The sequence below is a fragment of the Oncorhynchus nerka genome, linkage group LG9b, assembly GCF_034236695.1.
Source record: "Oncorhynchus nerka isolate Pitt River linkage group LG9b, Oner_Uvic_2.0, whole genome shotgun sequence".
Taxonomy (NCBI): Eukaryota; Metazoa; Chordata; class Actinopteri; order Salmoniformes; family Salmonidae; genus Oncorhynchus; species Oncorhynchus nerka.
The window spans coordinates 17,733,415-17,748,952 of NC_088424.1; the positions used below are offsets into that span (position 1 = coordinate 17,733,415).

The 15,538-nt window shown below is 44.3% G+C and overlaps 1 protein-coding gene across 1 annotated transcript in view; it reads left to right on the forward strand.

Moving 5' to 3' along the window:
* The window catches only part of LOC115114359 (disco-interacting protein 2 homolog C-like), a 264,239-nt gene that overhangs the window by 132,239 nt on the left and 116,462 nt on the right, over positions 1–15,538 (forward strand). The window contains 1 exon segment of the mRNA XM_065013382.1: positions 9,302–9,373. Coding sequence (XP_064869454.1) covers positions 9,302–9,373 — 72 coding nt within the window.

The following is a 15,538-nucleotide window of genomic DNA, read 5'->3' on the forward strand; positions in this document are numbered from 1 at the left end:
CCATTTCTTGGGACTGGATATGCTGGGTGAGTACAATGTGTATTGTAGATATCGTCAGATATTTTAACAGGTGCCTGTAGAAGCACGGTTTACATCTTTTGATTCTATAACAGTGAGCGCTAACGCCTCCATTAGCATGGTACTTGTAGTCCTCTGCATCTTTTGATGTGTTTATTCACACAATATTGCAGCATAGCAGGCATTCTTGAACTGGATTCTCTCCTGTTGATGGCCTAGCCTGGAATTTGTCCCTGTTTAGTTCATAGCTAGATAGCTGGAATTTGACGTGTGTGTGTGTGTTTTGGGTGTATACACAGTCTGAATGTGTGCATGGTGGACCAGGGTCTTTGATGGGACTCTGGGGCCCTGGCCACCTACGCTGAGAGACCCTCCCTGTGTGAGGGGCTAACCAGACTATTTGCATTGACCCCCCCCCCCCTTTTATTCTTAGTTATTCCTATTTTTTGCTTTGACTCTCTTGCACAGGCTCGACGTATACTCACTGGACTAACCACACACACTACACTGACACTCCAACACACACACACACATTCCTTCACACTCTTCACATGCGCTGCTGCCAGTCGCCGTTATCTATGCATAGTCACTTTACCCCTACATAAAATGAAGGAAATGAATGAATGAACATTTATGTTTGTGTCAAATCATCCCTTATGGGATTTATTGATACATAAACAAATGTTATAATAAGTCACTGTGATAGTTCTTCTTCTGGTGTTCTCTGCAGTAGTCTTTTTTAAATTTAATTTTACCTTTATTTTACTAGGCAAGTCAGTTAAGAACAAATTCTTACTTTCAATGACGGCCTAGGAACAGTGGGTTAACTGCCTGTTCAGGGGCAGAACGACAGATTTGTACCTTGTTAGCTCGGGGATTCGAACTTGCAACCTTTCGGTTACTAGTCCAAAGCTCTAACCACTAGGCTACCCTGCCGCCCTCTTTGCAGTGTGCATAGAGTAAAGAGTGAATACTACATAGTAAATAAGGTTATCCAAACAATAATTATATCCCTAGAGCAGTACATGATATACATACAGTAGCAGTCAAAAGTTTGGACACACCTACTCATTCAAGGGGTTTTCTTTACTTTGACTAATTTACACATTGTAGAATAATAGTGAAGATATCAAAACTATGACATAATACATATGGAATCATGTAGTAACCAAGAGTGTAAAAACAAATCAAAATGTCTTATATTTGAGATTCTTCAAAGTAGCCACCCTTTGCCTTGACAGCTTTACACACTCTTGGCATTCTCTCAACCAGCTTCATGAGGTAGTCACCTGGAATGCATTTCAATTAACAGGTGTGCCTTGTTAAAAGGTAATTTGTGGAATTTATTTCCTTAATGCATTTGAGCCACCTAACCTCAACCCAATTGAGATGGTTTGGGATGAGTTGGACCGCAGTGATGGAAAAGCAGAGAACAAATGCTTAGCATATGTGGGAACACCTTCAAGACTGTTGGAAAATAATTCCAGGTGAAGTTGGTTGAGAATGCCAAGAGTTTGCAAATCTGTCCAAGGCAAAGGGTGGCTATTTTGAAGAATCTAAAATATATTTTGATTTGTTTAACACTTTGTTACTACATGATTCCATATGTGTTATGTATGTGTGTTAAACCCTTGAATGAGTAGGTGTCAACTTTTGACTGGTTGTCACACCCTGACCTTGGTTATCTTTGTTTTCTTTATTATTTGGTTAGGTCAGGGTGTGACAAAGGTGGTTTTTGTATTGTTTAGGGTTTTTTGTATGTTTGAGGTTTTTCTAGTCTAGGTGTTTTTATGTCTATGGTTGCCTAGATTGGTTCTCAGTCAGAGGCAGCTGTTTATCGTTGTCTCTGATTGGGGACCATATTTAGGTAGCCATATTCCTTGGATAGTTTGTGGGTTGTTATTCTGTTTAGCTGCCTGTCTGCACTATCCATATTAGCTTCACGGTTTGTTTTGTATAGTTTGTTAAGTGTTTTATTAAAGAGTTATGTATTCAAATCACGCTGCACCTTGGTCTCCTCCATATGACGACCGTGACACTGGTATATAGTTGAAGTCAGAAGTTTACATACACCTTAGCCAAATACATTTAAACTCTGTTTTTCACAATTTCTGACATTTAATCCTAGTAAAAATTCCCAGGCTTAGGTCAGTTATGATAATCACTTTATTTTAGGAATGTGAAATGTCAGAATAATATAAGAGATTTATTTCAGCCTTTATTTCTTTCATCACATTTTCAGTGGGTCAGAATTTTACATACACTCAGGTAGCCTTCCACAAGCTTCCCACAACAAGTTGGTTGAATTTTGGCTCATTCCTCCTGACAGAGCTGGTGTAACTGAGTCAGGTTTGTAGCTGAATTGCAGAGCGCCAAATTCAAATTAAATTACTAAAAATATATAATTTTCATAAAATCACAAATGCAATATAGCATAACACAGCTTAGCTTGGTGTTAATCCACCTGACGTGTCAGATTTCAAAAAAGCTTTTGGCGAAACATAAATGCTTGGTTTGCTAAGGACATCTCTCTCAGCAGACAAAACATTCAACAGCTAGCAGCAAAGTAGATTGGTTACGAAAGTCAGAAAAGCAATAAAATGAATCGCTTACCTTTGATCTTCAGTTGTTTGCACTCAGACTCCCAGTTACACAATAAATGTTACTTTTGTTCCATAAAGATTTTTTTTTATATTCAAAATACCTCCATTTGGTTGGCGCGTTATGTTCAGAAATCCACAGGCTCGAGGGGCCACGACGGGGCAGACAAATTCCAAATGGTATCCGTAAAGTTTGTAGAAACATGTCAAACGTTTTTTATAATCAATCCTCAGGTTGTTTTTACAATAAATAATCGATAATATTTCAACCGGACCATAGCTTTTTCAATTTGAGAGAGAAAATGTCTGCTCCAAGCTGCTCACGCATGCAAAACTCTCATGGCACCCAGCCATCCACTGACGCGATATGATCTTTCGCACTCATTTTTCAGAATAAAAGGCTGAAACTGTCCAAAGACTGTTCAGACCAAGTGGAAGCCATAGGGAAAGGAATCTGGTTGATATCCCTTTAAATGGAGGGAAGGTATGCAATGGAACAGGGAGCTTTCAAAATAGAAGGCACTTCCTCTTTGGATTTTCCTCAGGTTTTCACCTGCAATATCTGTTCCGTTATACTCACAGACAATATTGACAGTTTTGAAACTTTAGTGTTTTCGATCCTAATCTGACAATTATATGCATATTCTAGTTTCTGGGCCTGAGAAATAGGCAGTTTCATTTGGGTACGTTTTCATCCAAACATCAAAATACTGCCCCCTACACTCAACAGGTTAAGCCATTTTGCCACAACTTTGGAAGTGTGCTTGGGGTCAATGTCCATTTGGAAGACTGAAGTCTTGATGTTTCTTCAATATATCCGCATAATTTATCAGACCAGAGGACAAAAAGTACGATCTTTGTCCCCATGTGCAATTGCATACCATAGTCTGGCTTTTTTTATGGCAGTTTGAGCAGTGGCTTATTCCTTGCTAAGCGGCCTTTCAGGTTATGTCGATAAGGACTCGTTTTACTGTGGCATGAGATACTTTTGTACCTGTTTCCTCAAGCATCTTCACAAGGTCCTTTGCTGTTGTTCTGAGATTGATTTGCACTTTTCGCACCAAAGTATGTTCATCTCTAGGAGACAGAACGCGTCTCCTTCCTGAGCGGTATGACGGCTGCGTGGTCCCATGTGTTTATACTTGCGTACTATTGTTTGTATAGATGAATGTGGTACCTTCAGGCATTTGGAAATTGCTCCTAAGGATGAACCAGACTTGTGGAGGTCTACAATTATTTTTCTGAGGTCTTGGCTGATTTCTTTTGATTTTCCCATAATGTCAAGCAAAGAGGCACAGATTGAAGGTAGGCCTTGAAATCCATCCACAGGTAGAACACCAATTGACTCAAATGATGTCAATTAGCCTATCAGAAGCTTCTAATGCCATGACATTATTTTTCTGGGATTTTCCAAGTTGTTTAAAGGCACAGTCAATTTAGTGTATGTAAACCTCTGACCGCCTGGAATTGTGATACTGGTGAAATAATCTGTCTGTAAACAATTGTTGGAAACATTACTTGTCATGCACAAAGTAGATGACCTAACCAACTTGCCAAAGCTATAGTTTGTTAACAAGAAATTTGAAGTGGTTGAAAAACAAGTTTGAATGACTCCAACCTAAGTGTATGTAAACTTCCAACTTCAACTTATGTATGTATGTATATGTGTGTGTGTATATGTACATACAGTATTACCTCACTTATTTCAACCAACCTGTACCCCTGCTCATTAACTAGGTACCGGTACCCATTGTAGTTAGCCTAGTTTTGTGTTACTATTTTTCCTTTAGTTCATTTTGCACATTTTTGGTACTTTTTAAAACATTGCGTTGTTAGGGGCTCGTAAGTAAGCATGACACAGTACCCCTGTTGTATTCGGTGCATGTGAAAAATACTTTAATTTGAACTCCAGCTGTACCTGCACCTCTTATCTGAACACAGTCCGCTCGCCTTTGTAGATTGCTGTTCTGATTTACAGACAAACCTTAGATGCTCAAGGCTTTGAGTCTGTGTGTAAGTGCCTCCTGAGTTCCCATTCACTAACTATGATGAGTTAGACAGATTTGGTATCCACTGACCAGTAAGATCTCAGCACTTTTCTTTTTCGTTGATAGCTGAGCCTTGGGACATTGAACCTTAAAGATCCACACTGGATCTGTGCCCCAAATGTCTCCTTATTCCCTGTATCGTGGACTACTTTTGACTGAGGCCCAAAGGGCTATGGTCAAAAGTAGTGCACTGTATAGGGAATAGGGTGCCGTTTGGGGGGGACATGAGGGACCTGGTTTATTGTACAGTAAGCATCTGTAGTGTCCGCCTGCAGTATGTAGTGTACAGTAGCCTGTCTCTAGCCTGTCTGTAAAGTGGGCCCTGGCTGTGATGACCATATAAGCCTGGGTTGGCCGGGGAGCAACAGGGAAGGGGCTGCTAGTGAGGCTCAGGCAGCAGGCATCGCCTAAAAAGGAAACTGTGCTGATTTGATTGTTTCCCCCATTACATCCAGCAGAGATAAACATGTGATGCGGAGGGAGGGAGGAGGGGGGGGGCTGGGTGAAGGCGAGTGAGTGAGTTTCACCCGTCATGTCAGTCCAGTCTTTACTTTCAGACGACCCTGGGCAGCTATGGTAGCGTTTCGTAAACATTCCTGGGAGAGGACTGGGATCGAGCATGCCATTCCTCCCATTTCTACTCCTCCTCCTCCGGCTGCTCCTCCTCATCTCCTCCTCCTCCTGTCAAACTACCTCATCTCCTCCTCCTTTCCCTTCCTATTCTATGGTCAAAGACTCTTATTGTTTTCTACACTGTTGTGTGGTTCGCCTTTCTCTTTCACATGCTGGCACAAAGCCTCCAGCAGCACAGACAACTGAGTTCCTGGGGACAATCTATGAAAAGGAAAACTGAGCTTAAATGTTGAGAACCTGGGCGAGGAAAGCAGAGTGATAATGGGTGTGTCTGTCTAGCGGTATGGGTTACAACCTTTGTCAGCACTGAAAAAGCAGGTAGGACTTCTTTGTCCAACTCTCCATTTTCCTGTGCAGTAATCGTTTCATGTGTTGGTGCCAAAACTAGCACTGTGAGTATGGTGGCTACTGGGCTACACCCTGCAATTGACTGCGAGGATGCTAGCCTACTTGGACTGTATATGCTCGTGCTCTTGTATGGCCTCTTTGGTGCACAGTGTTTTAGAAACCAAAGGAGTCTCTGAAAGGAAATATAAGGACTGAGCATTGGATGGATGGAGTCTAGTACAGTATGTATCTTAAATGATTCATAGCACGACGCAGCTTACCGAGTAGATATAGAAAGCATCAGGCATAAATCACTGTACTATACAGAATAGTGTAGAGGACTGCATGCCTATTTTAGTGTTAAGCTCCGTTGCACTTCAACTTGGTGCTAATTATTTCCACAAGTGTTCTTTCCAGAAGTAAGACGTGATTAAAACCATCTGCATAAAGGGTTTATACAGTAATTCTCGGGTTGCCTCTGGTATTCCTTCTTAATGTATTGACTCATCAGAGTGCTCAAAGCTCTTCAAATGTCTTTAACTGTAATGGAGCATTCCAAAAGGCATCATATTCCCTTTATAGTGCCCTACTTCTGGCCAGAACCCTATATAGGGAATAGGGTGCAATTTGGGACACTTACCTATAAGTCACCATCTATGGCATTGTCTTTCTGTCAACATTAAGACTTTTTATGGACAGGGGACGGCTTTGTGTGGTGTGTGTGTGTTCAACTCTGTCAAGTCACCATCTATGTGGCATTGTCGCCTTTCAGTCAACAAGGGACCTCTTTTATTATGTGGTTCTCAGTGGCTTGTGATCAGTGGCTCGGGGCAGGTCTAAGTTAAGAGTGGCTGCTGTCAGCCCCGTCTGTGGAAACCTACCGCTTGTTTCTGTCTCCAGATGGGTTCTCGTAAACAGCTGTAGCAGCAGCACCGTGGGAGGGAAGTCATGATGAGTCACCCTCAATATCTTTAAAGAGCCTCGTCGTTCGTTGTCTCCTGCGGTCTCCTCTCCTGCTCTGGAGGACACGACTGAGGCGGTTGCCCAAATGGCACTCTATTCCCTATGGGCCCTGGTCAAATGTAGTGCACTACGAAGAGACTAGTGTGCCATTAGAGAGGCAGTTTGAGGATGCGCTCTCACTCTGGGTCTTAAACAGAACTTCGCCCCAAAGCTGGCTGGGTAAATGTGCTAAAGCCATCAAACAGGTTGCGTACCATACAGTCAGACAGACGCCAGCGCCATCTCCGCTCTGTCTCTCTCTCTGTCTCTCTCTCTCTCTCTCTCTCTGTCTCTCTCTCTCTGTCTGTCTCTCTCTCTCTGTGTCTCTCTCTCTCTGTTCTCATGGGTTACTGCTTGATGCAGCACGAGCTCATCAGGAAATCTCTAATCCAGAGGTAGAGAAGTTGACTCGCAAAATTAATTACAGTTTGGCTTGGATCGTTTCCCCGAACATCAGTGTATCGTGCCAAGAAGATGCTTGGTGTGTGTGTAAAGCTTCACAGTGGGTCGTGCTGTAACCTATGTTTTGCAGGGTAAGTTATTCAGTCATGGTGTCTTTGGCGTGCCACGAATTGGTGCAGACTTCACGTGTGTGTCCATCCGCTCTGTATGCCTGAGACAAGGTCAGGCCTCCTTCCAGACAGCCTTCTGTTCAACCAGACTGGGCTGGTATAGAGACTATGGTAGTTTGGTTAAATATTCATATGTTTACCAGTCCCTGCTGCGCTGCTGCATCCAGTCTCACTGGGGTGGGAGCTCTCCTACTGGAGATGTTAATTAGTACCATGTGCCCTGCCTCCCCCTCTGCTTCCTCACACCGCTGACTCCCTCCCCCATCGGCCTTAACGCCCTCTGTTTCAAAATATAGAATATATGATGCACATTTAAGGGATTCCAAAAGCCTGATCAACACTACATGGCAAAAAGTATGTGGACACCCCTTCAAATGAGTGGATTCGGCTATTTCAGCCACATTGTTCATTGGGAGATTCATGAAATGGGTTTCCTTGGCCAAGCAGCCGCACACAAGCATAAGATCACCATGTGCAATGCCAAGTGTCGGCTGGAGTAGTGTAAAGCTTGCCGCCATTGGCCTTTTGAGCAGTGGAAACTCGTTTTCTAGAGTGCTGAATCACGCTTCACCATCTGGTAGTCCGACAGATGAATCTGCGTTTGGTGGCTGCCAGGAGAACGCCACATGCCTGAATGCATAGTGTCAACTGTAAATTTTGGTGGAGGAGGAATATTGGTCTTGGGCTGTTTTTCATGGTTCGTGCTTGGCCCCTTAGTTTCAGTGAAGGGAAATCTTAATGCTACAGCATACAATGACATTATGTGCTTCCAGCTTTGTGGCAATAGTTTGGGGAAGGCCCTTTCCTGTTTCAGCATGACATTGCCCTCGTGCACAAAGGGAGGTCCATACAGAAATGGTTTGTCGAGATCGGTGTGGAAGAACTTGACTGGCCCTGACTTCAACCCCACAAACACTTTTTTTTCGGATGAATTGGAACGCCCATTGCAAGCCAGGCCTAATAGCCCAACATCAGTGCCCGACCTCACTAATACTCTTGTGGCTGAATGGAAGCAAGTCCCCACATCAATGTTCCAACATCTAGTGGAAAGCCTTCTCAGAAGAGTGGAGGCTGTTATAGCAACAAAGGGAGGACCAACTCCCTATTAATTCTCATGATTTTGGAATGAGATGTTCGACAAGCACATACTTTTGTCCATGTAGTGTATTATTGAGTTATTGACAGTTCTGTTATTTTTATGTATGGCTGTTTTCTTGAACATACCTGGGTATTACTGCGCTTTAATGTACAGTACTGCTTTTACTATGAGTTTAAAGTTGCCTTTATACACCTTAATATACGCCTTCCAGTTGAATGTGTATGCTCTGCATCTTCAATGCCTGAAATGTTAGAATGTCTGTCTTGTTCAGCCACATACTGTCATGAATGTTGTGTCCATCAGTGTCATCAATGCACTACTGTGGTTGGTTGATGCGCTAAATGACCAGCTTGCCTTCCTCATCTCACTGCCAGCCTGTTGCTGCTCATAACTTATCCACTCCGGCCGGTCATTGAGTTCAATCAAAGTGGATTTGCCTGCCAACACACACACACACACAGTCACACCCATAGTCACATCTGCTTCCCCTGCTCTGAGAGCTACAGACAGCTAATATCTCCGTGGTTAGAGAAGCCAGATCTTGTGACTAGTGTCCAAGCGCTCTCCCCTTCCTCTTTCCCCCAGCCTCTCCTTATTACCTGCGAGGGCACCAGGCCTTGGTGAGTAATACACACTGGCAGCTGGGACTCTGTCGTATTTATCACTGACACTTACTACAGTCACTGCAATCATCTACTCCAGCGAGGCTACTACCCAATCCATACTTCTCTCCTTCCTCGTTCCTCCCTCCCTTGTTCTCTCTGCCACTTCCTGTTTGTCCAACCTAGCGCCAAACACCCATCTTCAGCATAAAAAAGGACAAAGCGTAGCAGCGACTAACCAAACAGTTTAACCTGTTGTATACTGTCGTCTGCTGATGCCATGGATAGTGTGGTCTGGTATCAGTGATACTGTAGCAGCATGCATCTCTGAATAGGCCTAAGCTTCTATTATTCTATATCCTTCCGTTTCACTAACGGTAGTTTTCCTCTCCTTTGGCAGGTGACATCACACAGAAAGGCTATGAAAAGAAGAGGTCCAAATTAATTGGGGCCTTCCTCCCTCAGGCACCAGGTAAAGGTAAATAACCCTCCAATCAAAACGATGTCTGTCTCAACTAATCTGGAAATGGTGATATGGATTCTGGAGTAGAGGTCTTTGTTTTAGACTGTATACCTCAAACCCAAAGCTTGTTGTCTAACACAATAGTCATCTCAGTGTCTCTGCCCTCCCAAGACACTGGGTGTATATAGGTTCAAGACTAGTGGGGTAAATGACTGGTTCATTCTTATTAGTCTATATATACAATGGCATAACTTGCTTATGTAGACCAAACTAATATCTCACAGACCCAGTCTAGCTAATAATGTTCTCACTATTAGGTCTTGAAAGCTATAGAACGACAGAGGAACCACTAGATTTGACAGTCCCTCACTTTTCAATTGGTTTTATTCATTCATTTTACATTTCATCTCGTTAGCGCAAAATGTTACTGTATGAATGTGTGGGTTGCAGTTGCGGTTAGCTATAACCCTCTGTCATTTTCTACAACAGGGGTATTAAAGTTCTGATATCTAAGTGGCCATTTTAGGAAAAAAATCCGGTCAGAAATGTTCATTGTTGACCCAGAAGACACCAATGACAAAGCTATTTTGTGCTCACAGAGGACTGTATAACAATGGCCTCCACTGCATTTGCTGTGTGAATGGTTGTTTCCCCAACATCTAATATTTTCAAGTGAGAGTGAGGATCTGTGTCCAAAATGGTACCTTATTCCCTATATAGTGCACTACAAACGGTTCCAGTCTGCGCAGCATTCCATCAGACGGCTTGTCACCGAAGGCCCCAGGACACATGTTTGACACCCCTGTTCTACCAAGACATTGACTAATGAAACATTTACTAAATGCCATTGGAGGCAATCAGATTTTTTAAATTCCCTGACTAGCGCTATAAAAGCAGTATTCCTTTACTGAGGGGGTGTGTGTGTGTGTGTGTGTGTGTGTGTGAGAACATAATAGTAGGCCTAGGAGGGTGTCAGCAGGGTTCTGCAGAGGTTTAAAAGTAAATGAATAGGGTTGGGAGCCCTCACCCAGTGTGTCCCAAATGGCACCCACAGAATGGAGACGGGAAGCCTGCCAGGAAAAGCATCCTCGCTCGGAAGTTAGTGTGAACACACAGGAAACATTTATTTAAAAAGGTTGTTCTTAAACTGATACAGGCACCCTAACACATTGTTTATGGTCATGTACCAAAATACAAAGTTACTGGTCTGGTGTTCTGCAAGAAATTGAAAAGATCCTAGGGGTTGATCTAGAATTGGACCCAGTTTCTTTACTTTTATGTGTTCCTAGTAGGCATGTTACTTCTGTGGGTAAAAGGAGGCTTTACAACATCCTTACCTTCGCAGCGAGGAAAAACATCCTTTTACAGTGGATTAGTGATAAGGTTCCTTCTATTAAAGATTGGCATAAGATACTATTTGAATGGGTGCCTCTGGAATATCTGACATGTACATTGCATTCTAAAACAGACCAGTTCTACAAAGAATGGGAACCTTATCTAAATTACCTAGAACCTGAGGTATCAGCTATTATGCTGCAAGGATTCTCTTAGAATGGCGGGGATCTATGCATTTCAGAACTACACTGTACGTTCCATGTGTGGAACCTAACTTCTTGGTTTAAACTGAGCTTTTTTGTTTAATTTCTGTTTAAGTTTGTTTAAAATGTATGTATTGAGAGACTCAATGATGGTGATGGGGTGAGAGAAGCACCGAGCGGGAAGAGGAAAATGGTGTACGTATGTATGGGTGTGTGTGGTATATATATATGTGTATGTGTTTATATATGTAGGTATGTGTGAGTGCTTTTTTAGTGTGTGTGCTTTGTCTCTGTATCTCTTAATATGGGTGAAAATTGTGAAATTCCAATAAATACTGTTACAAAATAAAAAGGTTCTTCATACGACAGTATGGGAAGCTGCTACTGTTGGCAGACATACAGACCCACTAATAAGTATTTGTCCTAAATGGCACTCTATTCCCTACATAGTGCACTACTTTTGACCAGAGCCTTGTGAGAATATGCCATTTCAGTGACGCACGCAATCATGGAGGGAGAGGCTGACCAATTTGTCTCAAATACATATTTTAACATGGGATGCACTGAATCGAGGCAAATCTAGGCCACTTGGCATGAACCATAAGCAGATATTGCAGCAGACAGTCTAGATGAGGTATGTGTGTAATTTAATATCATGCCATATGGTGTCTACAGTGCCAAGGGGCCTTCAGATATGAGAAAGCCCCTTGTTGTTCTCTGATACAACAGTGTTGTAGTACCCGCAAAACACCAGTCTCAATGTCAGTGAAAAGGCGACTCAGGGATGCTGGCCTTCTAGGCAGAGTTGCAAAGAATAAGCCATATCTCAGACTGGACAATAAAAATAAGATTACGATGGGCTAAAGAACAGACACTGGACAGAGGAACTCTGCCTAGAAGGCCAGCATCCCAGAGTCGCCGCTTCACTGTTGACGCTGACTGGTGTTTTGCGGGTACTATTTAATGAAGCTGCCAGTTGAGGACTTGTGAGGCGTCTGTTTCTCAATCTAGACACTAAGGTACTTGTCCTATTGTTCAGTTGTGCACCGGGGCCTCCCACTCTTTCTATTCTGGTTAGTTTGCGCTGTTCTGTGAAGGGAGTAGTACACAGCGTTGTACTAGTTCTTCAGTTTCTTGGCAATTTCTCGCACGGAATAGCCTTCATTTCTCAGAAGAATATTCAAACCCAAATGCTAATGCTCCAGATACTCAACTAATTAAAAGGGCACAGGGCAAGACCCAGATGCAGACACGGGAGGCAGATGGTTCGAGTCTCTGATATTTATTATAATCAAGGGGCAGACGAGAATGGTTGTGGACAGGCAAAAGATCATAAACAAGGTCATAGTCCAGGAGGTACAGAGTGGCGGCATGGTCAGGCAGGTGGGTTCAGGGTCAAGGCAGGCAAGGGTCAAAACCAGGAGGACAAGCAAAAGAGATAAGAAAAAGCAGGAGCACAGAAAAACACGCTGGTTGACAAGACGACCTGGCAACACAGTCCCTGGGTATTTGTTCCAACGGGGAAAACTGGTGACACCTGGAGGTGGGTGGAGACAAAGACCGGTGAAATAGATCAGGGTGTGACAGTACCTACCCACCCTCCTGGCATCCTACCTGGGTGCCAGCGGTGATGAGGGACAGGGAGCGGTTGAAGGAGGCCAGACGGAGCATTCCGGAGTCTTGCTTTGAGCGCACACCATGCATGTGGCAACGAAGGCCGAGACATCAGCAGCCATGGTGGGCCGCCAGAAGCATTGTCGGAGGAAAGCCAGGGTACGAAGAGCCCCAGGATGACAGGTGAGCCTGGAAGAGTGAGCCCATTCCAGGACCTGAGGCCGGGCCGAATCAGGAACGAGTATCCTGTTAGCCAGGGTCCGGCTGGGAACGTTGTGTCTTGCGGACCAGAGCCTCAATAACCCAAACAACCGAAGCCACCTGTTCCTGGGCAGAACGAGAGAGAACCAGGATGTCATCAAGGTAGACAAAAACAAAACGATTCAACATGTCCCAGAGCACATCATTGACCAGGCGTTGAGTCCAAACAGCATGACCAGGTACCCAGTGTCCACTGACAGTGTTGAAAGCTGTCTTCCACTCGTCTCCTTCATATATCATAGGTGGTAGGCATTCTGAAGGTCCAGTTTGGAAAAGATGGTAGCCCCCTGGAGAGGTTCGAAAGCCGATGAGAGGGGTGGTAGAGGGTACTGATTTTTGATCATAATGTCATTGAGGCCCCGGTAATCAATGTATGGACGCAGGCTATTGTCATTCTTTCCCACAAAGAATCCTGTGCCAGCAGGAGCACAGAAGAACAAATGCTCCCAACAGCCAGAGAGTCCACTGTACTCCTCCATGGCCTTGGTCTCAGGACCAGACAGGGTATATAGCCAGCCTTGAGGTGGTGTGGTGGCCGGGAGGAGGTCAATAGGACGATGGACAATGGGAGGTAGCACGAGCCTTGCTGAAAACCTCCAGGTCATCGTACTCTGCAGGAACAGCAGAAAGATCGGAGGCCGTACTCAACCCTGGAGGCAGACGTTCCGGGGGAAGGCTGCGCCGCCTTCAGGCAATATGAATGTCAGAACGGGCTCTGAATCCGTGGTCCAGTCAATATCGGGGTTGTGCTTCTTGGAGCCAAGAAAATAGGGATGTGGGGAGACTCAGAGGAGAAGCTGTATTGACTCACGGTGGTTTCCAGATACCCGCATATTAATGGACTGTGCTGTGCGTGACTCTTCCAATGGAGTGGCTGTACAGTGCCCTGGCATCCATAGGAACAGAGATGAGTTGAGTAGGGATACTTAGTTCTGATACCAGGGTAGCATCCATGAAACGCATCTGCCCCAGAGTCAATGAGCACCCGGAGAGACTTAGACGGGTCTACCCACAGCAATAAAATGAGTTTTTGCTGTTTAGTTAAAAGGTTCCCAGTCAGGCTCACCAGTGTAGCCTGCATGAACGTTCTCTGGACTCTGGATTCCAGGCAGTCTTGGTGGCCAACATGCAAAGGACTACAGCGTAGTCTGCCACACTATGGGAGTCTTGGCCTAATTCAAGTAGTTCAGGCCGATTCTCTCCCGGATAATGGAGAAACGAAAACCTTCCTCACCTCTGCCATGAAGACCTCCAGATCACAACAAATAGTGGATTGTTGCTCCCAAACTGCCATAGCCCAGGAGAGCGCCCTTCCTGACATTAGCATAATAATATATGCCATCTTTGACCGGTCAGAAGTTTGCTGCAGCTCAAAAATGTGGGAGCACTGAGAAAGAAAGAACCCTGGAAGAGTCTCCAGAATATCGCTCCGGAGGTGGTAAGTGCGGTTCTTGGGTAGCCGGTGTAGGCTGTACAAACCCGCCACTAATAGTAAAAGGTTACTGGGTGGTCTCAGAGGTGGCAGGCTTGCCTATGAGCTAACTCACTGATTCACTCCATAATAGCCTTGAGCCCTTGGTCGTGGCGTTCCGTCAGGGAACGAAGCCCTTCCAAAAGGTCCAGCAATAGCTCCTCATGCCTCCCAATGGTGGCTCCCTGCAGGGAGACAGCGTGGCGGAGCTGGTCTTAAGTCTGCTGGGTCTGTCATGGCCAGTTTGTACTATAAGGGCTCAGGGTGAGACCCAGATGCAGACACGGGAGGCAGATGGTTCGAGTCTCTGATAGTTATTATAATCCAAAGGGCAGACGAGAATGGTTGTAGACAGGCAAAAGATCATAAACAAGATCATAGTCCAGGAGGTACAGAGTGGCAGGCAGGCTCGAGGTCAGACAGGCGGGTTCAGAGTCAAGGGTCAAAACCGGGAGGACTAGCAAAAGAGAGAAGAAAAAGCAGGAGCACGGAAAAACGAATTGGCAACAGACAAACAGGGAACACTGGAATAAATCCCCAGGGACTTATGGGGAAAACGGGTGACGCCTGGAGGTGGGTGGAGACAATCACAAATACAGGTGAAACGGATCAGGGTGTGACACTAGTCTAAAGAAGGCCAGTTGTATTGCTCAGAACAACAGTTTTCAGCTGTGCTGACATATTGCAAAAGGGTTTTCTAATGGTCAATTAGCCTTGGATTAGCTAACACTTGGATTAGCTAACACAACGTGACATTGGAACACAGGAGTGATGGTTGCTGATAATGGGCCTCTTTACGGCTATGTAGATATGTAAAGCTCGTATTTGGAAGGAGGAGACCAAGGTGCAGCGTGGTAGGCGTACATCTTTCTTTTATTGATGACACCGAGAAAAAAACAAATACAAAACGAAACGCACAGTTCTGTTGGGCTGGAAAGCAACAGTACAAAAACAAGATCCCACAAACTAAGGTGGAAAAAAGGCGGCCTAAGTATGATTCCCAATCAGAGACAACGGTAGACTGCTGCCTCTGATTGGGAACCATACCCGGCCAACAACGAAATAGACAACATAGTTTGCCCACCGTAGTCACACCCTGACCTAACCACATAGAGAATTAAAATATCTAAGGTCAGGGCGTGACAAGATATTTCATAAATCTGACGCTTCCATTTACAACATTAACAATGTCTACATTGTATTTTTGATCAGTTTGTTATCTTAATGCACCAAAAATGTGTTTTCTTTTAAAAACAAAGACATTTTTAAGTGACCCCAACCTTTTGGACC